At 45.6% G+C, this 27159-nt stretch overlaps 2 protein-coding genes across 2 annotated transcripts in view; one reads left to right on the top strand and one right to left on the bottom strand.

The window, feature by feature from the left end:
• The window catches only part of LOC135904071 (uncharacterized), a 592735-nt gene that overhangs the window by 280034 nt on the left and 285542 nt on the right, over window positions 1-27159 (bottom strand). The gene's annotated exons all lie outside the window — the stretch shown is intronic.
• LOC135904112 (uncharacterized) overlaps window positions 2196-27159 on the top strand; it is a 34542-nt gene continuing 9578 nt past the window's right edge. Inside the window, exons 1-16 of the mRNA XM_065434732.2 lie at window positions 2196-2476; window positions 6433-6618; window positions 7426-7596; window positions 7684-7817; window positions 8410-8582; window positions 10176-10419; window positions 11619-11843; window positions 13011-13174; window positions 14196-14318; window positions 15516-15614; window positions 16707-16767; window positions 17680-17887; window positions 21043-21225; window positions 23180-23344; window positions 24144-24277; window positions 26715-26887. Of these exons, the coding sequence (XP_065290804.2) occupies window positions 2398-2476; window positions 6433-6618; window positions 7426-7596; window positions 7684-7817; window positions 8410-8582; window positions 10176-10419; window positions 11619-11843; window positions 13011-13174; window positions 14196-14318; window positions 15516-15614; window positions 16707-16767; window positions 17680-17887; window positions 21043-21225; window positions 23180-23344; window positions 24144-24277; window positions 26715-26887 (2522 nt within the window). The 5' untranslated portion in view covers window positions 2196-2397. The remainder of the gene's footprint in view (window positions 2477-6432; window positions 6619-7425; window positions 7597-7683; window positions 7818-8409; window positions 8583-10175; window positions 10420-11618; window positions 11844-13010; window positions 13175-14195; window positions 14319-15515; window positions 15615-16706; window positions 16768-17679; window positions 17888-21042; window positions 21226-23179; window positions 23345-24143; window positions 24278-26714; window positions 26888-27159) is intronic.

The raw sequence follows: 27159 nt of genomic DNA on the forward strand, positions 1-27159 counted from the left end.
AAAAAAAGTCAGTTTCGTAGGGACGAAGTGATCAGGCGGCTGGTTTTTTAGGCAAATCGAAGCAAACTCCACGGTGCGAAAGCGTATTGTGGCACGCGGCTGGGTCAGCTAATTCGCAGTCACAGAGGCGAAACGTGGAACTAAACGTAAAGAGGGCAGCACAAGATGATTTACCAGTGCCGCCTTCAACTTCCGTGGTAGCTCCGTGGATATATGGCATCGCGCTGCAGAGCTCCAGGACGCGGGTTCAATCCCGACCGCGGCTGCTGCATTTCGATGGGGCGAAATGCAAGAACGCTCGTGCACTTAGGTTTAAGTACGCCCGAATGATCCCCAGGTGGTCAAAATTAGCTCAGAGTCCCCCGCTACGGCGTCCATCATAATGAGATCATAGATTTGGCGCGCAAAATGCCACAATTCAATGAAACCTTTAGCGCCGCCTTCCCACCCCAAGAAGTGCGTACCAACCTAACATTTTCAATTACATTCACGAAATTCGTAATCGATGAGAGAACGTCTTGGAACAAACGTACAGGAAAATGAACAGTGCATGTCTGCATTGCTGGCATTGCCTATATATATACTTCTGTCGTACCGTTGGTATATTATCACATGTATAGACGGTAACCGAAAACAACGGACGGAATAAGCGTTCATATGGTTTAGTTCTCTTTTTTCCTTCACTCGGTACTATTTTGCGATACCTCCCCTAGTACACTGCAGATGCTGTTGTTGTCGTCTTGCTCGTGGCGCATAATCAAAAGTTTCTACGACGAAATGTCGAGCACCGTCCAGCCTCCGCTCTTCCACTGTGGCTGCGTGCTCAGGGTTTATGAATCGTTACAAAGTAAACGTGCGCGTGGATGTCGCTAAGCTGCTCCTCCAAACTCTTCAAAGAAGACCAAGAAGCGGATGCGAGGGTTCCCTCGTGGTCGGCAGCCATTTCAAAATGAAGCTTTCTTTGCCTATATGCTTGCATAGCTTCGCGTCTTTCGGTGCTGGATTTCTTGCAATGTAAGCTCACCAGCGGGTCGCACGCAGGCGCGCACAACAGCTGGCGTTACGACGTTTGAAAGTGGGAAACAATCGCAGACACATGTGGCAGGTGTGGGCAAAGGATAAAGGAGAGGTGTGACGGCGCGTAACGACAGAAAAGCACGTGCCAAGGAGCGCCCTGCTTCTTGATAGGTTGTGTAGGTGGAGAGGCCTAGCGGAGGCGTATACCATTTGATTCTGAGTCGGGTGTATGCGACACCAGTGTGAGATGCGCGTCGTTCCTGTGCATATGACACTCAGCTCAGTAAGCCGGAGTGCTACAGTGTCTTCATAGGAATTGGTCCAAAACACATATTAAAGGAAGAGGAGAAAGCTGCTCAGAACAAGCGGTGCATAGAGCATAAAATACTTCTATGTGCAGCAAAGCCTGATGTCAAGCGTGAGCAAGGGCTTCAAGCAAAACGCGACGCTAAGCGTCATATCCCATCTGAGCGGTAACCTGACGTCTTCGCAAGCTGCATTTCACCGCTTAAGGTCGTTGCGTTTGACTTAACAAGAAAACTGATGCATGCAACCTTTAAATATGCAGTGCATATGACCTTGAAAGTGAATTTTTATATACGTTGAAAAACACGTGCACACACACAAACACATTTCAAACAAGGTTTTATTCGCCGCAAGACAGCTTCGCGTCATTTAGACTCGAGCAAGTTCGCTGGATTTCCACAATTATTACTTCTAAGAGTGGGGCGATCGTGAGTAAACGTCACTTCGTGCTTTGAGTCTTAGCCAGCTTGTCCTTTCGATGTCTTAGCGTGAATGGAAAACACTGTCTACTGCAATGCCGACTCACAGGTGAAAGCGGTCGCGATTACAGTGTGCGCCCACGGATATAGGGGGGCGTTTGGTGGAGCACATTCAATGAAACATATCTTGTGCTTTTGGCATCCGCCCTGTTTTAGCGGCATTGGATTTATTATTGTGCTCAGCTTCACACATTTAATTGCAAATCACTCATTTGATAACGCGCCAATGCGCGAATGGTTTTTTCCTATATGTGGTGTTTTCCTATGCCAGTCGAGCCGGCTTCAAGTTCAGCAGCAATACACCCATTTCAGTTATCGCACCCTGTCGAGAGGCTCACTTCAAAGAACTCGCCTCAGTTGACCCTGTCTGCCGGCTGGGTATATCTAATCGCATCTCTCCGTCGTCTTTCTGAGTGGCAGGCGTATGAGTTAGGCTACATCCCGAGACCACAGCTGGTGCGTTGCGTTTGAGTGTATTTTGAGCGTTTAAGAGCGCGGAAGTAGGCAATCGCTGACATTTTAACATCGTTATCCAAATAATCTGTCACCAATGCGAATTTTCGAGGAAAGAAAGTGTAGAATAATTGAGGCATAAATGAAGGATTTTACGGCAACAGGGCCAATAATGTCAGTGAAACTCCTCGCACTCATCGTATTGGGCGCCTGTATCCAAGGTGAGTTGTCCGTCAACAGCGAAAGTAAATGCATGACGTGGTCACTTTAAAGTACTCGATAGACAAAGAGTAAGCATGGGCGAATCTTTGACGTTTCGGGTAAGAATAGAATACTACATGTCAACTATTCAAATTCGTATTGGAAAAGGAACTATTCAGCATTTTCTAATAGTCAAAACAGACCAAATATTACGCAACAACCGAATGTTAAAGTCTGGTTAATTTTTCCCACCTGCTAAACAAGGCATTGCGAGTTATCAGGACTGGGGCAACGAGAACACTTTTCGAAGCAGTGCAGAACCAGAATGGATAATGAAAGCTTTGTTTTCGGTTTTGCGGTGGAGGCTTGCTTGACAACCTGGAATTTTTGCTTGTGTGTCAGTCATTTAGCGTTTGTGTCCATCCAGTTATGTGGCAGTGCTATCTTTCGCGCCAAAACCGGTGATATTTTTCTTCCAGCGGACCCTTCTACATGTGTGCACGCCACACAAGCCTTTCAGCGGATTACCCCCCCCCCCCCCTCGCCCCCCACACAACTTTTGACTTTCGGCAGCCATTTTTTTGGTGGTTAGTCATATAGCAGCCATTCTTCCTTGAAAATCTTGTTTTCAATCAGGTTATAAAGTTGTAGAAAGGCTTTTCGTGCAGTATATTATATGACAATGACTAATCTTTTGTTTAAAATTTATGCTTTGTCCTTCATAGTTGTCTTCTTTAGTACAAGTGGTGTTGTCTAGTAGTTTTTTAGTAGTTTTGTCTAGTTGTACTTCATTAAACCGTATTAAGTATTCCTGCTGTAAATATGTGCGTCTGCGTTTGACTGTTTGAAATTTGATTCGATATTCGATACCTAGTATTCATATTAGATCCGTATTGGAAAAAATCTATACTTGCCTACCTCCGGAAAAAGGTATTTGCAGGGGGGAACGGAATACACAAACGATAGTTAGAACCAAGCTTTGTATTCAATTCTAGGGATGAGCACTCATGCATTGATGGCTGCATCTACGGTTATTTTACGAATAAAAAGTCTTTAAAGTAAGCATAGGGGCCTGAAAAGATGGTCTGTCCGTACAATGGAGGTAAACACCATGGCTAGATATGGTCCATGGTGTCACTGTTCCCACTTCTTATGTTATCTGACTGAATACGACTACCCTGCCGATTGATACACGCCGTTTCGCGCTTTCTATACAGTGTCATGGTAACTGTTTTATGTCATTCCGAGCCTGTTTTCGTCTTAATAACGTTAAGCAAATATTTGTCCAATTTTTCATTCTATTACCTTTGTCTTTAAAGCAAAGCTTTCTTTACCTTTTCTCCCACTTTCAGGGAGCTGGCGAATAGACAAATGCCCATCACCCACCTCTATACTATTCACTAGGCCACTACCAACTACCTTCCAATGTTGTCTCAATGTGACACTAAGGCATGTGGATGGCGCCGCGATAGTGTCGTGGCTTTATTTTGCGTCGCGGTGCAACAATAGGCAAGGAGTGAAGAAGATATCTTGTTAGCCTGCCATCAATTTGCAAGCCACATAAAAAATGTCTTGAAAGATTTCATTCCGATGATAGGGTATCTCTGTAAATTCTCAAGACATCCTCTCCTTCGGGGCCTTGGCATTCGGCATAGAAACATCAGCATGACTATCTGTGAACACCTGTGGAACACAAGAAGCTGAGTGCCGCTGCAATTTTGTGAATCAGCAATTGTACCCTTCGCAAATCTGTCAATTATTTTCCAAATCATTTTATTGCTACAGAATCTGCTGTGTATACAAAAATTACACGTTTTTTAACTGTATATAAACTTAGTCAATTTAATTGTTATTTGTAGAACTTCCACGTTACCCTGCCATACTCTCTCTTTTAAGTGTTCTCTCCTCTCCTCCATCTGACCGCCGGCTTTCCCCGTAGTGGGTGAGCGTCGTGTGAGGAGCAATCAAGGAAGCAAGCCGCTGAGTGTGGATGTCAGTTACATTACGTCAAAACACGTCAGCCACAAAATTGGACGAAAACGTGCATTGCGTGCGGAAGGGACGGATGACCGAAATAAGTGTCGGGCGGAACAAGCACGCCTTCGTTGCGTTGCGAAGTGCGATGCAGAACGCGAGCATGTGCTGGCACGTAAACTCGAAGCAAAACAACGACTCTTGGTGGTCATGACTCGTGTCGAGGAGTGCGGTACACACTATCCCAAGAAGCGGGACGCGGCAGAACACACGTCGGCCATGTGCGGCGAGTGAGTATCGTTTCTCAACCTGCATTTCGTTCAGCACGCAGAAAGGGCAGTGATCCTTGGATACGACAAATTCGGTGCAAGTGCTCGTTACTTAACGAACATTTTATAATGTCGACTTATAAAAACCGGAAAGCCGGTGGTTACCGAACTTTATAAAGAGGCCTTCTGCTTCTGTCTTGTTAGGGTACGTCCTTTTGCGGAAATAAGCGTGCTCAAGGCGGCGGCGTGCTTATTTCGGCAGTGCTTGTGGTGTCGTCTTTTCGTCTGGTGTCCCGTATACGTTTTGTGGTGTGAACACCAGGATGGAAAACCAACAAGCCCAAGCTGCTATTCTTGGGAATTCTTGCCACGAAAGCGCCTTTCGCAGCGCGCGTTTTTAAGCACGCCGCCTTGCGCGCCCTTATTTCCGCAAGTGAGGACGTACCTTTAAGCGGTCACCATGCAAACAGTAATCATTACTGATGTGCTCAATGACCACGTGTTCACCAGAGGGTTCGAGACGTTGAACGTTTCTAATGAAGTCTCATATTTCTCGACACGCACACCGCTTCTCACCATTGTGCTAACTGGCAACTACACCAAGGACAAGAGCAGACTCGAGAAAACGCGAAGCATAAGTTATGTTGGCATATAGCTTCCATGCATACGGCACCGTGCTCATGCAACCGCGCCAAATAGTGCTAGCTGAAGTTGCATCGCCAATTAGAAACACTGACATTTCTGACAACGCGTAACCTAAACAAACTGCGTCTTGTGAATGTGGTAGTGAAGTAACAGCGCAGAAGGCCAACAGACGCGTGCCTTGAGTCTAATAACTTCAATGCGCGTTCGCTTCACTAAAACGGACGCCGAACTTGCATCGAAATGCTTGCATCCCTGTGTTACATTTATGTTGCCGCGTTACATTTGCATGAACATTTCATTTGGATAACATATGCGTAAACGTCAAAGAAAGCTTCGCAGAACACTGACTCTCACATATGGATGGGATCTACCAGTCTTTTTGTACACATTTTTAATAATACGGGAAAAGTCATCCACGTCAACGCAGCACGATGCTATAAAGCAAATACATGCACGCCTCTCGGGAGGAAAACTTCGCAGCGGAACAAGAACTCGGGCTTATGAGGGGATCCACTCGCGGTGTTATAGGCTAAGCGCTGTAGTTCACCTGCCAAATGAGCTAATCGGGATGACAACAGCTGGCTAGCAAGCATCCTCGTTTCATTTATTGGCTGGCTGGCTGGCCAGCGGTTGCTACTCTGAACCATGCTTTGGGTACTCTCAAACTTTGACATATTGTGGAATTCGCCATTTTGACAGTCCTGATTGGTCCACATGGCTGCTATGGCCTCTCTGATTGGCTCAAAACACCAACACGGCAGAATTCGACAACTTGCTGAATATGACAAAGTTGGCTGGTTGGCTGGCTAACCGGTGCGTGAGTGCATGAGTGCATGAGTGCGTGTATGCGTGCGGGCGTGTGTATGAGAGAGAGAGAGAGAGAAAGAACAAGTGAGGAATTCATTTAGAGAATGAATTGTCTAATCATTGTTTAGAAATGACAGTGCTACTCTAATATTCGATTGCACGTCACCTAGGCTTACAAAGCTTAGTATCAGATGGGAGATATTTTTACATACTGCTGCGTTCACAAAAATATAAGCCATTGTGCAGTTGCTGAACCTTGTCTGCGTTCTTTCACTGCCCAGGCGCCTGGTCCCAATGCCAACCAAGAGACTACGGCAAAGGCAGCGTGGTGTGCGTGTGCAACACCACGTACTGCGATTACCTCGAAGAAGTGAGCCTGGCCCCTCAGGGACAGATACTTGTTTTCGAGAGCAACAAGGCTGGACTCAGGTTTGCTAAGACAACCGGCAGCTTCGACTTGCAGTCAGGTATCGCCATGTGTTTACGCCTGCATTTGAACTATAACGATGCACACATACAGCTTATGTCAACTTCTCGGTGAGAGACAATATCACGATCGTCAGGATGTTATAACCATACGATTACTTATTACAGAGAGTAATAAGAACTTTTGGCAGTTAGTGACGTGATAAACATGTTTTCAGTTTTCATTTATAAGAAGACGGCAATGTACAGAAAATGAAAAATTAAGCAATCAACGTGTAGTAAAGGCCACCGGAGGCTCGCTGAACTGCAGTCTACTGATTACGCCGCCACCGTAGCTAAACTTGAAGTTGCGTAGAAACGTTCAGATGGTCCGATTGTATCCAAAATGACACATAATTTTTAGATACATAATTGTTTGGCTAATAAGATATATGCTTCACCATAACGTATCTCCAACTTGGTTCTTTTCTTTTGTTCTTCGTTGCTTTGGGGTGAGTGCGTGGTATGGCAAGTGCGCCAGGAATTTTTCTGTATAATTTATAGCTCACAGTAAATGGTTAGGTCTGTAGTTCCAGGTTTTTCCCGTGACCCTCTTCTCCTATGGCTACTGGGACGTTTCTGTTTCCAATTCATTTCCTGATCGGCTACAGAGGCGGCCACATACACACGGGCAGAATTATCTGCACCTAAATAAGCAGCTTTCACTCATCTCCTCTCCATATTGTCTTCCAAGGGAACTGCTCAATTCATTTATCTTGTGTTTGAGACAGCAGCGCACGAAGCTTTATTGTGATGTCTATACCCAGTCCCAATTTCGTGCGACATCTGTTTCTTTAAAACAATTTCAGGCTTTTCGCGCAGTGACGACGACACTGTAACCATAGTGGTCGACACGTCCAAAACTTACCAGACAATTTACGGTTTTGGTGGAGCATTTACCGACGCTGCGGGCATCAACATCAAATCTCTGCCGAAAAGCATGCAGGAAGATGTCATCCAATCATACTACGCTGACAAAGGTATACCCATGTACCCAATGAGCGGAAATGTTGCAGCTGACATTTATTGTTACTTCTTTACATTCCTACTATTCTCCAATTGTACAGGATTGTCCTACAACATCGGCCGAGTGCCGATGGCAAGCTGTGATTTCTCTGTGAGGCAGTACACGTACGCGGACACACCGGGTGATTTCGCTCTGGCGAACTTTTCTCTTGCCGATGAAGACTTCGAGCTAAAGGTTCGTTTCAGTGCCTTTTGGGAAGCTGTGGGTCTACCTTATGAGATTACATCTACTGCAATGCATGTGCCCGAAGTATTGTACACCACGCAGTGAGATTGTGTTTAGGATTGTGTTTAATTGGGCTGGTTGGTGCATGGTTTGCCAAGAAAAAAGAAGAAGAAAAAAAGAACGCTACTTCCGATGGGAAAGGGTTCGGCGCCAATGTATTACGTAAAGTTAAAGTTCTCTTGTTTATAGTGCCCTGTCAAGCGGCCAGGCTTTCATAAACATGTGGTCACGGTCATTGTCAAGGGGTTCAATCTTATGCATGGGAATTGTAGCCAGTCCATAATGAATGTTAACGAAGACGATGAGATCTGGGCAGAAAACCGGCGGTACGCACGCAATGGCTATTTACAAAACGTTATGATGGATTCTGCAGATATCAATTTTCTGAATCTCGGCTCGCACTCGCATAGCAGGTCACCAACTCTTAGAGTGTACAGTAACAATAGGCACATTGATAAACAGTTTTTAAAAATGGGAAAAAAATGCTTTCAAAGTTCGTGCGCTTATATTGTAGTAGAATTTATATCTTCTCTCGCTTCAGATCCCGTACATAAAACGAGCATTAAATGTCTCCAAGCATGCCGTATGGATGTTCGCCAGCCCCTGGAGTGGCCCAGCATGGATGAAGACCAATGGACAGCTTAATCATGGCGGCTTTCTTATCGGGCATCCCGGTGGACCATACTACAAGACCTGGGCAAACTACTTTGTCAGGTGCCCGGAATTGGCGTTTTATGCAATGTATACTGTTCCTTTATCAAGAGCTGGAAAGTTTTCACATGGTGCTACCTCCCCAGAATCTCTGCAAAGACAAAGATCCACTGCATTGTAGTCCAACATTTAATCGTCAGTCACATTAATCCTATCATACAATAACGACAATGACCATAGTGCAGAGCAGTGAACTGCACCTTTCATTACTTCCTTAAACTCTCTTTTCTGTTATCGCATGGCCTCTTGCTTCATTTAGATATTAGACAAGATAAATTACTATAGATAAACGAGATGGCAAGTTGTGAGATGGCCCCTTTTTGTTTCGGCAAAAAGGATCTGCGAGCACACACTCACTCTTCGCTTCTTCTGACGATTGTCCGCTGCTTTGATCACCGCCTTCGACAGGAAAGTTCTAACTTTGATTTTATCCAGAATTCATGCCGACGGAGCTTGTTGCAATCGCTCTAATTACGCTCAAAGCTCTCTAGCGTATACCACACAACACATATATGGTCATAGTTGCGCCCTAAAACAAGGTTTGTGACCGTGCCACCGCGTCTTATCGCCCCCTATACATCTCACCTCCACACCCGCTAGTCTGAACAGGGGGCAGAAACTGAAGTGCATTCTTTCCTCTTCTATTAACCGTGAGAGCGATCTAAGTCGTCTATTACGCGTTACAATACAGAGTGGCTTTACGGGCGCTCAACATCTGTTCTCAAGATATTACTAATTTTGGGTAGTAGTAGAAGTAGTGGTAGAAAACCTTTATTGTACAAAATATGACGAGCGGTCTTCAGGCTGGTCACGCCCCTATTCTCGTGTTCTGCTGGCGTGAGCTCTGGGCCACCTCCTCCGAGCTATAGAGCAAGGTATCCCATCCCTCTTGCGTTGTGGTTTTGTTAATGTTTTCTCGAGGCGTATCAGCGCGTTCCCATGTGATGTGGCCCGGCGTGGGCTCGGCACCGCACCTGTTTTGCGTAGGCACCGCATCTGTTTGCGTAGGAGATGAAAGTCTGGGTGAGTTTTAGTTTGCGACCTCCTCCAGGTCACTTGTTCCGGTTTCCTTAGTTTCCGACAGGGAGAGGCGAATTTAATTCGAGCCCTCCTGTAATGATCGAGGATTGCCGATCGGCTCCATTCCACTGGTTCCGGTTCAATGCTCGCCTCCCTGTCGGAGTGGTATGTTGCGCGCGCAGTGGCCACCATGAGTGCATTTTCCCTGATGTCATTGTGACCTGCTATCCAGATGAGTTTGATTGCGCCGAGGCCCCTGTTTTTATTTATTAGCTTAACGGTTGACATGCAGATCCTACTGTTTCGGTAGCTTCTACGCGCCTGCATGGAGTCCGTCAGGATGCGGGCTTCCTCACCACCTAAATAGTACTGAGAAAGTTGCGTTTTACGGTGGCACGATACTCTTTGGTTTGAAAGCGTCCCCTGATCGCCGGTTGTTGATCAATAATACTGCATAGACGCATTGCTTGACTAAGAGCTTGACTAAGAGCTTGACTAAGATCTTTTCTTCTCCGCATTACAATTAATGCAATGGCTGCGCGTATTATCGGAAACTAAACGAAGCTCAAAACCTAGGTTCCTACAAGAATACGAGCGCAAAGGCATCAAGTTCTGGGGCTTGACGGCTGAGAACGAGCCCACGGCGGGTTTCGACCCGAACTACGCTTTCCAGAGCATGGGTTTTACGCCCGCAATCCAGCGGGACTTCATCAAGTTGGACCTAGGTCCGGCCTTGGAAAAAGCCGGCTACGGGCCGGACAAGATCGCACTGATGATTCTAGACGACATGCGGGTGCTCCTTCCATTCTGGGCCAAAATGGTAAGTCGTCAGACGTGCCAGTAACGTGCTTGTACACTTGTCGCCTTATCAGAAGCAATCGTGCTAGCAGCGAATAAAAAAAAAATCTACAACAAATTAGGGGATGCAACAATACAGAAATTGTTTATACAACAATTAGGTGATCCTTACCAAAAATCCCATATAACGACTATAATCAATGCTGTATATGCATTTTACATCTGACAAGTTAATTAAAAGAAAGGAGCACTACGATCATGAGCATAGCCGGCCGAATCTTTACGTATGCCCCGCCGTCCTGACGGCCAGTGCCAGGAAGAGTACAGCGCCGTGTGCTAGCTTGCGCGCCCCTTTCATTTGCATCAGGTCACTCCACGAAACACATTGTAGAACCTGCATCAAACTTTCTGATTGGCCCTGACTTCCCCGCAGTGAAAGAAAAAAGAAGGACAGCGACAGCTGTGGAATGAAGCAACAAATCGCGAGGGATACCGCTTCACCCATTATTTCCCGGCTTGTTTCTTCGAAATCTCTTCTTTTTTTGTTTTATTTTGCTTTATATTTTAACCTTATTATGTAAATAAAGTTCAGATTTATTTACTAATGAAAGCGTACCTCAATCTTGTTGCTGGGAATCGACACGAAGGAGCACGTTGAACCTGAGACCAAGATGCAAGATAAATGTCGAGGCGTCATGCATCCCCTTTCTTATAGCTCTACTGGCCCAAAGCAATGCCCATGTGACCGCATATGTGACAAAAACTACGAGAAAGTCGGCTTTAATGCAATCCCCTTTAAAAGATAGGTGATGCATTCGAAGGAGCCTCTGGTATCTTTGTGGTAACTTTTGCGCTTACACCAAGTTTTTATGATATGCAGTACCGGAAGCGTCTTAAGTTTTAGACTGAGCCTCCTCTTCCGTAATCAGTTCTGTATTTCCCTCGTGTTTTCCGCCCACCACGATGATCGTTCAAATTTACGCCGTTACTTTCGTACACCAGCGAAGCTATAGTTTTTGCTAACATGTATCTTCCTATAGTACGCGTCGTATTCCGTTGCTTGGTTTGCTGAAGTGTGTCGAATGCAATACTCGAAGTATATTACTGGTCTGCAAATGACGCACAGATTTTTGTTCTCGTGTGCGTGTTGATGCTTGTGAATATAGGCTTTGGTGCTTAAGGATTGTGCAATGGCGGAAAGCAGTATTGCTCTTCCCGTAGGTACTGAACGACAAGGATGCAGCAAAATACGTTGCTGGTGTTGCCGTCCACTGGTACACGGACTCTGAGACAGACCCCGCCAGGCTGGACGAAACGCACAACGCGTTCCCGGACAAGTTCATCCTCGCTACTGAAGCGTGCATGGGCGACAAACCGTGGATCAAGGAGAAGGTGCAGCTCGGCAGCTGGGACCGCGCAGAAAACTATTCCCACGACATCCTCGAGGTAAACCCGCGTCAACTTGTACCACATGAAATTCCGTTCGTGTTGTGCCAGAATGCAAGCTGAACCACAATTGAACGAAGCTCGGTGCTTTGAACCAAATATTTCCGAACATTTTACGACCATTCAAACATGCGACATTTGCCTGCAATACGGCTGGGACAGCGCAGACAACGTAGGATACCGCAGGAATAATTAAATTACACGATGTATTGGAGTAAACTGGGGAAAGGGGAAGTGATCAGTGAGCCGTTTAAGTGTACAACCCTGGTAGGTCTGTCACTGAAAGTGTTCGCGACCGACTCTATAGTCATGCTGTGACTGTGTTACGCGCTCTTGCAAACGCTAGTCCTTAGAAAAAAATGTTTATAAATATTAATGAGCATATAAATCATATGTCACACGCTTTTATTGGGATGTAATCACATGTAAGTGTAGAAGAAATACGCAGAAGTGCCCTACAGAGGTTAAAATATTATAACCAAGCGTGAGTGATTATTTAATGTGGGGAGCGCATGAACATGCATGCTAAACCGGCTATCGCTGAGGCAGACAGTTTGTACGGACATATATGATTCGTTTGTCGATATTTTTTAACTTAAGTTGCCTAGAATACGTACTAAACAAGAAATATAAACGCATATGGACGTACACTGTACGTTAAACCTGCTTATGAACAAGGAAAATTAGCATATCATATACTAGATATGACTTAGAAACGCGTTGAGTTGATCTAGTCGCTATGGGTCCATTTCCCTAACACAGCGCGAAAAATCAAAACAGGAAAAACGCAAGAAAATAGGCAATGCGGACACTGACTATCAACTGATCGTTTATTGCTTTATGCATGCGCTGCGCCACTTCCCAGTATCTTATATTACACAGCCATCACCCGTGTTCTATTAGTGCTATTTGCCTGTGTAATCATTTTTAGGAAGCTTGGCTTACACATCCATTGACGTTTTGTTCTAAAAAGTACGCTTTCATAATTTCTTGGGTAACCGCATCTGCGTATCAAAGTAAAACCGCGATCTCCTGAAACAAGTGCTACAATCACAAGAAAGATCGCAAATCACAATTTGGTGCCGCTCTGTCTGGCACCAAATTAGGATAGACTGTAAGCGACACGATGACCCATGGTGCCTCCGGGCGGACGCACTTCTGCCACAGGATCTGCAACACTGGGTGACCGGGTGGGTGGATTGGAACCTTGCCTTAGACAAACAGGGTGGGCCCAACTGGGTTCAGAACTTCGTCGACTCACCCATCATCGTGGACGCTGATGCACGCGAGTTCTACAAGCAACCCATGTACTACGCACTGGCGCACTTTACGTAAGCATGCTGCCAAGGCATTATTTTGCAACCTCGAAGCTATGTGAAAAAGCAGATAGTCAGGTGATCTATTAGTTAAGCACGCTGATAAATCCACCCAATAGACGAGCGCGGCCGTGCTACTGCCGCACGCTCTCATCATTCAGCTATACAATACTTACATACAGCTATACAGCTATACAACCCTGCATACAGCTGTATAGCCTATACAGCTATGCAGTCATTTGAGCGTATAATTTGTAACTGCCTGACACACCCGAACCCCAACGTGCACTGTTTAGAAAACGCTATAGATTTCTGAGACGAACTCACATAAAGATTACTTTGGCTTAATTATAGTCCTTTCATAGTGCGCCGTTCACGATCGGCCAATCCCGGTGATGACGATGGTGGGTCGTTGTTCGGAACTGCGGACGAAACACAAAAAGGAATAGCTCTGGAATAGCATTACTACATTTTCGCGGTCTTAATTTCACACCCAGGTAGGCTTATCCGATCCACGCCATCGCAAAAGGGACGAAATTTCGATGTATTGACTATTGCCGAGTACGTGTGGAACATCCTCGGAATGAATACCAAGTATGGATCTGTAGCGCCAGGAGGTGATAGGTTTCAATAAAGACACAGTTTGGGCTTAATGAAGCTGATTTCTTTCGCCATATGGCAGGTACCTCCGACAATAGCGTGCAAAAAGGCGCAGTTCATCTCTCCTTTGTTCCACACAAATTATCGAAAGCAAACAACGTATAAAACACACATATCTAGTTGAAAAAGTTTAAGTGCACTGAGAACGTGCCAGGTAAAAGGATAGATTTCATGGGCGAAAAATAAAACAAAACAAAACAAAACGAAACAAAAAGACAAGTGCGGATGCCCTTTTCTTTCTCGTCTTATTTCCGTGGTTGTAGCGCGTCTATTTCCCACCACTGACAAAAAAACAAAAACAAAACAAACCAGAGAAGTTGTTGACCTGCCCTGCAGCATGCAAGTCCTGATAATTTATTTCTTCCAACGTTTTTAGGAAGTTCCTACCACGTGGAAGCGTACGAGTTGCTTCTAGACAGAAAAGTGGAGATGGGCACGGACTGGAGTTTGGGGCATTCAAGACCCCCGAAGGAGCCACGGTCGCCATTTTGCTTAATCCGTAAGTTAACAGTTACAGCGAGATCATTTGTATTCATCAGTCGTGTTACTAAACAGCATTTATCAATCGTGCGAGGGCGCATGTACCATTTAATCACCATGCTGCTGGCTCTTATCAGATGTACATTCCGGCATGTTTGTACGAACTATATATTTGCGCGTTTCTGCTCTACACAGCATATTTTGTATAGACTATTGCTATATGATCATTATTCGTTATGATGCTACACGCTTCGCATCTACGTTATTCTCAAGGCTTTGCGGGTCCTTGGTGATCCAGAAAGCCCGCAACAGAACCCTGCAAATGACCGTAGAGAAAAGTGCAGCCAGCCCCTGATATGAAATATGCTGTGTTAAAATCTTGAGGAATTCCTTTGACAGCAACAAACTCGAATAAAGCTTTGTGGAATATTTTAATAAACACAGCACTGCCAACCATGCCCGCTCGTCTAGTCACCATTACGCACGCGCACTGCCCTCCGGCTTCTCCGCTCGCGGCATTATTTCGGCGTGGCAGCTGCCGACATCGTTACAGGCTGCGTGGTCGCGTATTTCGACAGCGGTTCCGGATGGAAGGGGAGCAGTTATCGCCTTTGCCAATGCCTCCGCCCCGTTATCAGACTAAACGCCACACGTAACAGCCGCGTCACATCAGGGAGGAGCTTTGCGTTGATCCTAACTCTCTTGCATGAGTAATCATGCGAACAACAATTAAAATTTGGAGTCGGATATCTCGGAGCACAGACACGCAAGTAGAATTCTTCCAACTGGTACTCTGTAGAAACACGACTGCCTCTAACTTTTCAGGACAAATATACCCACTTACTGTATTCAACAAAAAGGTAATTGTTCAATTTTAGTTAATTGGGCTGCTGACAGCGATAATTATCACCTAACTTTGTGTCCCACTGGCCACATAACTTATTTGCTCAGGTGGTCTTCGCGTGCCCCCCAGTGCCTAATTTTAAGAAAACCATAAAGCTTAATTTAGAACACCCTGTAGATATATAATCATCTTCTGCAATTTAGGTATATCTGTTGCGATACGGCAGTAAGCAATAGCTGCGGTTTATTGACCGTTATCTGCAAGACCGAAAATGAGCCTCTTCTTTCCTGATGACAGGTTCCGATTCTACATACTCAAAGTACACAGTTTAATTCACTGCAACGATTATTTCGCGTTTTTGTTCCGTTCCAGCACCAACAGTGAGCGCAAGGTGCAACTGAACGACGACTCCAGAGGTAGCACGTACGAGAAGACCATCACGCCACGTTCCATCAACACATTTGCCTGGAGGTAGAAGTGGACCATACGACAACGGTCACGAGATCAGACGGAAACTAATTGTCAATAATAGATTAAAGCTGTTTTTCACACTTAAAAGCTCCGTGCCCTTACTCCCTATATTAGGAACCGCGCATGGAGAAAGGGAAAATATGTGGTAGCACGACTTCAGGTAGCCAGTCTTCGCAAGGTAACTTTTTCTGACACCGTCCTCTTCTTGCTTTCATTTGAGGAACCATGGGAAATGCGCATGTCGTGAGTTAAATCCTGGGAGCAGCACGCCATACATGGCTTGGTTCGCCGTATAGGTCTGAGTGCCGCTGGCCGCCGGAGTTACAACTTTCACCAGCCTGTGTCGCTCGCTTTCTGCTCGCCGCATTTGATGGCTTTGGTTTCCATCCTTGATAAATGAAAACATTGTCGCCTTTGCAACGGCAACACTAGCTGTGGAGCGAGCGTTCGTACGATTAGCCGCGAGTTACAATTTTCGAGCGGCGCAGCAGACAGTCGGACAAGAGATGATGAGGCTTACAGCGCAGGAAAGGACGAGGACACAGAAAGACGTGGTACACACAGGCGCTGTACACACACGTCTTTCTGTGTGCTCGTACTTTCGTGCGGTATAAGCCTCATCATGTCATAACAACACGTCCAAAACGCTGCCTTACGGACAAGAGTACACAGCCTCGACGCTGGAACCACGCGTGCCCAAGAGTACGTATTTTGTCATCAAGAACCACCAGACGTACTCACAGTCGAACTGCTGACTGTCCGTGACCAGCGCACGAAGCCGTCGAAGAACCTCCAGGTACTTCACCAATGACAATACATACTGACAGTGAAGCAGCGGTTTGCGTATTACGCGCCCCCGACACTAACCCTATGGCAAGAAAGATAGCAGAGGCGAGCAGGCGGCTGCGTACGGCACACGAAGTCAAAACTTGGGTATGGTGGGCTTCCGGCCACTGTGGAGTACCAGAGAGCAAAGCGGCTCACGCCGCTTCTAGCGCGATAAGAACCTTAAACCTCCTCAGTGATGTAGCAATATTTCTGCTCCTGCAAACTGACGAAAATTAAGTGACATCTTTCCTGGAACAACGACAGAGGCGAGGAGAGCTGCGTGAATGCCTGCAACATACGCCGAAGGAACATCCACTGGCTGCAGGTTTGTCACGCGGATGTCAAGTACCCGTGCGCAAAGCTCGCACCGGTACTTATTAATGTTTAATGTAATGTAATGTAATGTAATTAATGTTTAATGTAATTAATGTTTAACGCTTCTGCCACGATGTGATGTGCGATGTGAGTCAATGATTATGCTCAACTTTCTGAGAGAGTATGAACGATGACGCACAAGAACGGCTCGAGCAAACACATCTCCCTGTGTGTTCTGTGGACTACGCAGACAAACAGCAGTGGTGCGCAGGTAACGTGCAACGTCAACTCACCAATCTTGTATTTGACTAGACTAAAATCACCGCTCGTTATTGTCCATCAAAGCAAAGAGTATACGAAGCTTCGGTTACATCGTTTGCTATAGGATCCGGATATTTTATTTTGATTCTTATCGCTTCTAAAAGGCGCGTCGATCTTGTTATAAACAAACTTACACGATGGAAGACGCTCAAAAAACAGGAGACTCCGCGTTGCAACAACTAGATACTGTGGTGCGACGCGAAAGCAGGCATCGAAGAAGCTGCGCTAGCCACATTAGCACTACCTATCATCGTCATGACTTGCTGCTACATTGAGCGCCGCTCGCTGTCCCGCCGCGATCCTCCTACCTCCTCTTCTAGCCATCTTATCCCCGTTAAGCAGACTGCGTCAAGCATATTTGTGTTAGCTAAATGCACCTTCTAAACAAGCACCCGTGCTGGCGCGACGTCAGCTTCTGTGCTTACTATCTCTTGTTTCATTAAGCGTCGTTAATTGGTCTGCATAATGTTCTGAAAACACAGAGCGCGAAGCCGTCGAAGCACATCCAGCCATTGGCATACCGTGATTCGTCTTCCTTTTCTTTCTTTCGAACGTAGCAAATCGCGATTGCTGCTGCTCGCTATCTGCAATGTCAAAATAGACTCAAGAGCGCGCCGCTTCTGATCTAATCTGCTCATTTGGACCACTAGCTTGCATGTCAGATAAGAATAGACGGCTCTCTGATCGAACGATGTCGCCGCTTGGAGAGCAAGGCAGATCTGTTGACGTTCGATTCTCGCTTCGGAAACGCCGTGGTATGGGGAAAGACGTCTTCATCGCCGCAGCAACTTTTGCGGCACTTTTATCAGGTGAGTGGATGACCTGTTAAAAGGTGCCTAGAATGGCGTTGCGTAGAAGTAAGCCAACGAAAAGTAACAGGAGCAAGCGCCTTGACATGAGGGTTGAAATTGAACGTTTCACAATGATAGAGCTCAGAATTAAGACCTTTGTGTGTGTGTCGTTCGTATTTGGACTTGTCGACATATTGAAGCTCAATTAACGCAAAGGTGAACAATCAGAAATAGAATTTCAAATGTCATAAAAATATGATGATGAAACAAGAATTTCTCTCGTAGTTAGCGCAGTGCTGAAAAAAAAAATTGAGTAAAGAACCTCTCGCAATGCTTTTTTCTTAAATTTACCTTACTTCAATATAGCGTAACAATAACGTTGTATTTCTATATGCTCTCGTTGCGGCGATTGAAGCTGCTACGGCATAAGAAACCCCTTATTATTCTAAATTTGGCTTCAATGGTATTATGTCCCGGCTTAAATGTCTCGGAAAACTAGAGTTCGCTACCGTGAAACCGACAAGAAGGTTGATACGCCTGTTTCTGCATCGAACTCTGCGAGGTGGTGCCTGCCGCGCTCATCCTTTCCATGTTAGTAAATATCACCGGCTTCGCTGTTATCCCTTTTCTGAGCGTTCTTTATTTATTTATTCAAAATACCCCCAAAGGCCCTCATTACGAGGGTATTACATGGGGGGGGGGGGGGGTCAATCACAAGCACTGGTTGTAGTTTGTACACACTAAAAACAAGACAGGTTAACAGAAGTAATAATACAGTGAAACATAGTTAATATACAAGATAATTAGGTCACAATTATTACAGAGAAAACATTAGTACATATTAGGAGAACATAAGGCAACTGCACTAAAAAACACCAACAAATATCGAAAAACACTGTAAAAGTCCCAAAAAAGAATAATAATACGATTAGTCGACAAGTCGTGAGCGAATTAAATGTTGAAACTTAGTCAAGTCTGGTTCCGTGGCAATGACTGATGGTAAGGCGTTCCATTCAGTTATTGTGCGTGGTAAGAACGAAGATGCATAATGGGATGACTGGCAGTTAATGCGTTTGACTTTGTATAGATGGTCACGGCGTGGAAAAATAACTGTTGGTGACTGAAAGAAATCATCGTGAAGTGATGGATGGTGATAAAGCTTATGGAAAAGTGTTAGGCGAGAAATTTTACGGCGAAGTGCTAAGTTGTCCAAGTCAGCTTTATTCTTTAACGCGGTGACGCTGGTGTAACGTGAATAATCTGAAAATATAAATCGCGCAGCACGGTTCTGCAAGGCTTCGATGTTACTTATGATATACGTTTGTTCGGGATCCCAGATGGCAGACGCGTATTCTAGTTTAGGACGGATTAATGTTGTGTATGCTAGTTTTTTAACATGCATTGGGGCTTCTTTTAAGTTATGTTTAATAAGTCCGAGAGTACGATTTGAAGAGGCAAGGGTAAGGTTAATATGATTATTCCATGATAAGTTTGATTGAAGATTGATGCCAAGGTACTTGTAAGTAGTTGCGAGTTCCACAGGGTTGTTATCAAGGGAGTAGGTGGTTCGAATTCGTGGCCTATTGGTGAAAGACATGAGTTTAGTTTTGGAAATATTTAATGGCATTAACCAATTAGAACACCATGCACTTATTGCGTCCAGGTCAGTTTGTAGTAAGTGGCTATCGGTGTTACTTGTTACACATCGGTAAACTACACAATCGTCTGCAAATAGTCTGATTTTAGATGAAACGCAACTGGGTAAATCATTAATATAAATTAGAAAGAGTAAAGGACCAAGTACGCTGCCTTGTGGAACTCCAGACGTAACATCAGCATAACATGAGTTAGAATTGTTAACTGATGTAAACTGAATTCTAGATGAGAGAAAATCGGTGATCCATGCAATTATAGTAGGGTGAATGTTAAGCTGTGAAAGTTTAAGTACCAACCTATGGTGTGGAACACGGTCAAATGCCTTAGAAAAATCTAAAAATATTGCGTCAACTTGGAACCCGGTGTCTATTAGTGCGTGTATGTCGTTAATAAATCCGGCAAGTTGTGTGTCACATGAGTAGCCCTTGCGAAAACCGTGCTGATGCTTAAAAATAATGTTATGGTCTTCAAGGAAGCTGATTACTTGACTGTGTATGATATGTTCGAGTAATTTACAAATAGTGCCTGGCTAAACTGTGCCAAAATTCTCTGTTATATAGAAAGCATGTGCGTTTTCTGTCAGTCATATAATCATCGCGAATATTGTACGTAAATAGAGAAAGTGTGGTAATATATACGTATATATCCAGTACACTGCACAGAATTGCTTCACCACGTATTATATGTAGTGACACGCGGCTCATATACTAAACGGACGGTGAAAGCTCCGCGAAAACGACGCTGCCCATAACTGGCGAAGAAACGGCACAGGGAACTAAAGCCCTTGACAACGTAAGGCGAAAATAAATGCTCCATTAGCAAGCACAAGTGAGCTAGTGAAAACATCTGCAGCAGGTAATAGCGCAGAAACATGGCATGTGTTGTGGGACCATTCTTTCAATATTCCTTTATTTTCAAGCTTCGTCATCGGCTCGGACGCCACCGAGCTACTGTTATCACCAGTATCCCCCTCATAGTGCAAGTGAAGATAACAAATGAATGGAATCGAAACGAAAGAGCAGCTGCAAAACAAGGTCGTATAGACGAGACTGGAGGTGGAGCCGCGGGTATTAAAAGCGGGGTGAATATTTGATAACAGGTATCTTCTCGAGCTCGTGGAAGCTTTTAATCAAGGAGAATAGTCTCCATGATTCGGAGCTCACCATTCACAACAAGCAGTAAATGTTCAAATACGGTTCGAAATCTAAAAATAGCCAGGGTTATTTCCGAATCAAGCACACCGGCGGCCAGCTCTCAGAGCTCTGCCAAATTATGTGCCAGCTCGTATTTTGAGCCGAAGACAGGATCACATGAAGATGTGGACTTGAAGTGGTAGAACGAGGACACCACTTCGGCAACATTCCTCGTTTGGCCACAGTTTAAGTGATTTGAGTCAGACTTGAAAAAGGAAAGTTGCGCTTCGAACAGCTGACTTGAGCAAATCAAATTGGTGCTATATATTCACAGTGCGTCCAATTTCACCTGATTCAGTAACACTAACCCATTTTCAACCAAAGCCGTAGCTGCCCAATGCCAGCCCAGGGACTATGGCCGGGGCAGCTGTGTGTGCGTCTGCAACGCGACGTACTGCGACTTCATTGGTGACATCGGACCTGCAACTGAAGCAGCGTTGGCGTTCGAGAGCAGCAAAGCCGGCCATCGTTTCACCAAGACCACCTTACCCTTCGGTGAAAAGACTGGTCAGTCGCGCTCTTTCACTTTTAAGCTGTTGTACTCATAAAAAAATGGCTGTGGCTTAGCTAAGGTTAAGCCCAGGATGCGAAGCATACTAGCCTTTATTTTAGTTGTTGAACCACTGTTTAGCCTGGTGAACTGCTGTTGCTTGGCTATATTTGGTTCGGCTAGACGAAGAAACAACTCATGCAGGCGAGCGCATGAGCTGAGACCCGGCTATGTAGCTACGCGGCCGCAAGCGAGCGCACGAGTTGAGCCTCCGCTTTTGCAGCTGTTATGACGTCATATGGTAGCTACGCGGCCGCGCGCGGCGCAGCAAGGAAGAGCGTGGTTGTGCGGCTAGTATGCTTCGCATAAAATGTGAACTGTTGTGGCCTTTGAAACGTAGCATTTGCCGGCATTTTAGTCCAGGCGTTTTACAAACCCGTTGTGTAATTCAGAACCTAAGCTTGCAAGCAGCTCAGTTCTTACTTTTAAGCCACAACACGTGACTGAAGTTTAAAAAAAAACTATTGTGGTTTTACATGCCAAAACCACGATTTCATTGTGAGGCACGCCGTAGCGGGGGCTCCGGAATAATTTGGACCACCTGGGGTTCTTTAACGTGCACCTAAATCTAAGTACACGGATGTTTTCACATTTCGTCCCCATCGAAATACGGCCGCCGTGGCCGGCTTAAGTTTCGTTACAGGACCTGTTATGTACGTCTTTTGCCACCTCTGCCAGCTCGTTCTGTGTTATCACTCTCAACAGCCTGAGTATTTTCGAATTCTAGCAATAGGTTCTTTATGTTGCTACTGCTTATCTATTGAGAGCTAGCTTTGATTTCCATCAACTTCGGACTGTACAAGTGAAAAAAAAAGCTTGCTCTTTCGCCCGATAGCCGAAACATCGATTGCGATAGCAAATTAGTAGATAGCTATACGAAGTAAGGATAGCAGTTTAATCTGCCGCGTGAACTTGGTAAATATTTGCTTACTAACTAAATTAACAAACACGGTGTCACGCGCGCACGGGTAAACACGAACATATCTTGCTCGATGACCTCGCAAACTCGCTGTCAACACGCTGGAGTGAGGAATCGCGGCAGCAGCCACGAGCGAATTGACCTTCGTGCATCTCTCGCTTCAACACCAACCAAACATCGAAAGCACAGCGTATACGAAGCTACCGGCACTACGCGCACTCTGCAAACATCGCAGATCGCTTTGAAGATACGATGCCCGCACGGGCACGCCGTAAACAGCAGCCGCTGGAAAAGAACGCCCCCTCACTCCCCTCCCTCGCCTCACCCCCTTGCCTCGCGCGCGATAGGAGAGAACGCGCTTCCGACCAAGTTCGGATGCGTGCCCTCTTCTGTGGCACGTGAGGCAGGGGATCAGGCGAGGGAGCAGGGGCGTTCTTTTCCGATGAGTGCTAGGGTGCCTCGCCCGCCGCTCCGTACAGAGTGGAGACAACCGCGGCGTCTACTATGGCGTTGGCCATGCGAATCATGGAAGCCGGCAGCGCGTCCCTACGGCGTCCGCGGACGCCGTTGGGACGCGTTGCTGGCGCTCGTGTGTCTTGTGTGTGGTTTGGCATTACATTACTGGCCTTCCCCCAGCTCCACTGATCTCTGGTGTTTGCGATAACAAAGCCACGAATATTTATTGAGAAGAAAGGTTTCCACTTATAAACGCTTCTATAGTGTTTTTCCAGCTGCATTCAATCACATTTCCATGTAATAAAACTTGTGTTGCACTTCAACTGACACTTCAGAACTCTGAAATATGAAGTCAGCGTCTTGTAGCTTTTCTGCGCAGCCAGCAATCAGCACCGTTCGCAACTCTTTATTCCCGAATTCAATCGACGAGTTCTTTTTTCATGTTAGCGACCTCAGATTATACGCCCACCGATATCCGAATGACGTCTAGGCACTAGTTTACTAGTTATTTTTCCCGTCTGTTCCCGTCTGAACAGGTTCAAGCGACAACGACACGTTGCTCCTTGTAGTCGACTTCTCGAGAAAGTACCAGAAGGTGTTTGGCTTCGGTGGCGCTTTCACCGATGCGACAGGAATAAACATCAAGTCTCTTCCAACGAACATGCAAGATGACATCCTCAAGTCATACTACGCAAAGCAAGGTAACAGCCATGCACGCATACGATAACACTTGGCGACGCTTCCAATCTAAGACATATTCATTGAAGTTTCACGAGCGTAACTTACATTGCGAGAAACGCCACAGGAAATGATTGCGGTGAAGTTACTTAGGTCATTGACCCATTGAATACAATGCCCCTGCAAATGAGAAGGGGAAGGTGGGGGTGGGGGGGGGGAGGAAGGTAGCTGAGCAGTTTTCGGCCTCATGGATTTGACTGACTAGCATTGGGACGTACGACGCGTACAGTATTGTCGCGTTGTAGTCATGGTGAAGGGCCAGCGAGTACCAAAACCGTGAGCCACTCTTTATAGGGCAAACTTGTGCCCAGAAAAACAAGTAACGCCTAAAGCTCAACAAGAGCGGCCAGCACAATCACCGGGCATCGAAATATCATCTCACGGGTCAAGTACGTCCACTTTTTCAGGTTAATCGCTCGTGCTCACTGACATTCTAGAATGCACTACAATTCGCGTCGCTCGCGAGTTGTGATTAGGCAAGACTCTTCCACGGCAAAATTCGCGACAACATTCAAGGATTTTCGGATACAATATGTGCGTCTTCCGCTGAGATAACAGTCACAATCCGGTAAATAAACGTCACCGATAAAAGAACAAGACAATATACGCGTGATAGCTTATTTCAAAAATGCAACTCTACTTCTTGCTTTCAACACGCTCTCATCTCGTGTTACAACCCGGGCGCTTACTCTCTCTCGGTGTTCTGTGGTCGTCAATCAGCCACGTGAGTCTTATAAAGCTCTATTCCATTTCTGTTTTTAGGACTTGGGTACACCGTCGGCAGGATTCCATTGGCGAGCTGCGATTTCTCTGAACGCAAGTACACGTATGACGATACTCCCGGCGACTTCGAGCTCAACAACTTCACGCTTGCCCCGGAAGACTTCGACCTCAAGGTAACACAAATGCAACCGACAAAGCTAGCGTTTGATTAGAGAAATTAGCGGAATGCTTTGCGCTTTTGGCATGTAATCAGTGACATTACACATGTACGATCTAGCCTTTCGACATTAAGTCAAAGGACTTAGATTGTTAGATAATGATTTCACAGCGTTGAAGGGTGGCAATTAGAAAAGAAAAAATGTAGGCAGCTGTCCGCCAGTAAGTTTAAGCTTCTACTATGAGCGGTTTTATTCCTATCAAGCCCACTCACAATGGTCATCCTGACGTCTCACATGTAGAAGTGAGCATGCTCACGCTGGTTAGAACAGTTTAGATTTTGTTCTTGCGGCTAAAACGTCCCGGACGTCGCTGTTTTGACCAGGTTGTTCAGAATTGAGCTCGTGCACAATAGGTCGCGAATGCCGTTACTCCTCCAAAACCAGTATACCGGAATTTCAACCCCAGCCCAGGATGATGCAGAAGAGGCGAAATCGCATGCCGTGCCATCTTGAGCGCAATGTCGCCGAATAAAAAAAGAATGGACGTTTGCTGTCAGGAAATGCAGCCTATCTCTGCCTCGCTAAGTCGTGGAACTGTTTTGCTGCATGTCACGTGCACAGGAAAGGCTCACCTATTTGTGTTTTATTGCAATGGCAGTTATAGGGACGCTCGAAGCCCATTACGATGGCCATCACCTAGAGGCATGTGCAACCCGCGAGTTGAGTGTTGGGAGGCACTCAGAGACGTGCAGTGCGTTTGGCTTCAGAAGCGACGAAGCCCAAGTGGGCGCACCGTCCCGGTCCGCTCAAATGGCTCTACCGGAGCCAGGGCAGCGTTTCGACTTCCCCTGCTGGCACGCATACACATTAGTGTTGCCGATGACCAGCTGCGTGTATGCGTACCCCACCCCAGTGTATACATTGGCTAGCTGAGCGGAGCGGACAATAAACGTCAAGCTAGCCATCTAACCCTCTCTTTCAGCGCTGACGAACGCCGATGGTTTTCCTTCGGTCTGACCTCGTGCACAGCCGAGATGCGACGGCCGCAACGCCATTTTGGTGCTACTCATTCCGCCAGCGTTTTGAGACGCCTTCAGCCGCAACGTTAAACCTGGCTATCGCTCTCAATGCATCTCATTCGGAATAAACTACCAGTAGTTTTTTTTTTCATGTGACCACAAAACTGTTAGGACAGCGAACCATTTGCTCATGATTCCTTTTTTTTTCTTTTTTTCCAACTTATATCTTTGGAAGCACCAGTTAGTTTTGCGCAATTTATATTGCTGCATGTTATGCTTAAGCACATTGCCGGTGGCAGCAATGTTTATTTTTTTTTAGGCCTCTGAAAGATGGTCATTTGCGCGTGGTAACCAAAGTGTAAAAAGGATAAAAGTGACCGCTATTGTTTTACTCCCCATACTTCCATACAAAACAGTGAAAAAAGTTCGGAAGAAAATGTATGAGATTAAGTTTGGAATGTTCTTGTTAACGAGTGGAGGAATATGAAAAAGATACAGTGCCTTATAGCCGGCTACACAAGAGAAATTGCATTTTTGTGTACAGTGGCATGAATTTATGTGGCAAGTTTGAAATTGTGCTCTGATATCATGGTGCCTTCTAACAAGCCGCGTTTTCTTACTTCTTTGTTCACATAGATATTTTGACTTTGTTAGTACGTGTCACACCTCAATCTGAAATGAGGTTATTTAATACACTCGAAATATAAGCATGTTTTGTACTGGTTGCTACATATGAAATTGTGTCACTCGGCTTAAGAAATATTACCGTATCTGTATTCAATATGCAAGCCCTGAGCTTCATACTTACGATGTCGCACTGCATTGCACGTATAGAAGACGCAGATGAAAGATGAAAATAGAATCAACACACAATCCCGATTTACCTTCTCTTCCAGCGGGATGCAAGTAGGTAAACAGATCATAGACCAAGAAGCATCTGATTTACAATGCAGACATATAATCAATAAATATTAGGTACCAGTTGCGTGTCACGACTTATCTGCTTAACTGAGCACGTGCTGGTGGGTGAGTTGGTTATGCATGATTGCAACGAAGGCGCCAAATAAAACAACGGAAGAAGGAAGAAAACACGAGATAACCACGTAGGCGCACCTACCGTGCACCTACGTGGTTATCTCGTGTCTCTTTCATTCGTCCGTTGTTTTATTTGGCGCCTTCGTTGTAATCAATTATCTGCTTAAAACGGTCAATAATTGTATTACTGGCCTCTCTATAGCTGACCGCGAAATGTGGCTATTAATTTCTAACGTCATTTTAATAAATACCGTGAAATAGCCCTATTTGAATTACTAACTCTTGTCGGTAAGAGAATGCCGTCGATGAAATGGTTCTTTCGCAGTTTTGAGCTTATTATCATTGCCTGGGAGCACAGCGGCAAATCTTTTGAGAAATTTCGACGCCTTCCTTCGCAGATTCCGTACATCAAAAAGGCCATGTCTTTCTCTAGCGAACCCATATGGTTGTTTGGGAGTGCTTGGAGCAGCCCATCTTGGATGAAAACCAGCAACATGCTGGAGGGCCCAGGGGTTCTCAAGGGTGAACCGGGAGGTCCCTATTACAAGGCGTGGGCAAAGTACTACATCAGGTATTTAATGCATGTACCTTTATACTGCTGCGTCTGGCTGTGGCACATCTATACCAGCGTGAAAGTTTTATGCGTTCAAGGACCAGTATATTTACTGCACGCTGCGGCTACCTAATAAGAGAAAAGTGAAATCGAATGTGCGAAGTGGAGAAAGAAAAGTGTGTGGCTATGTTAACGAAGGAACATCGCATGAAACCATAAATGGCTGGCAGCGCCGCGACTTGATATTTTAGTTTTAGCTAGGTGACTGAATGTTTATGCGAGGACATCAG

This window comes from Dermacentor albipictus, chromosome 1, assembly GCF_038994185.2.
Source record: "Dermacentor albipictus isolate Rhodes 1998 colony chromosome 1, USDA_Dalb.pri_finalv2, whole genome shotgun sequence".
NCBI classification, from domain to species: domain Eukaryota; kingdom Metazoa; phylum Arthropoda; class Arachnida; order Ixodida; family Ixodidae; genus Dermacentor; species Dermacentor albipictus.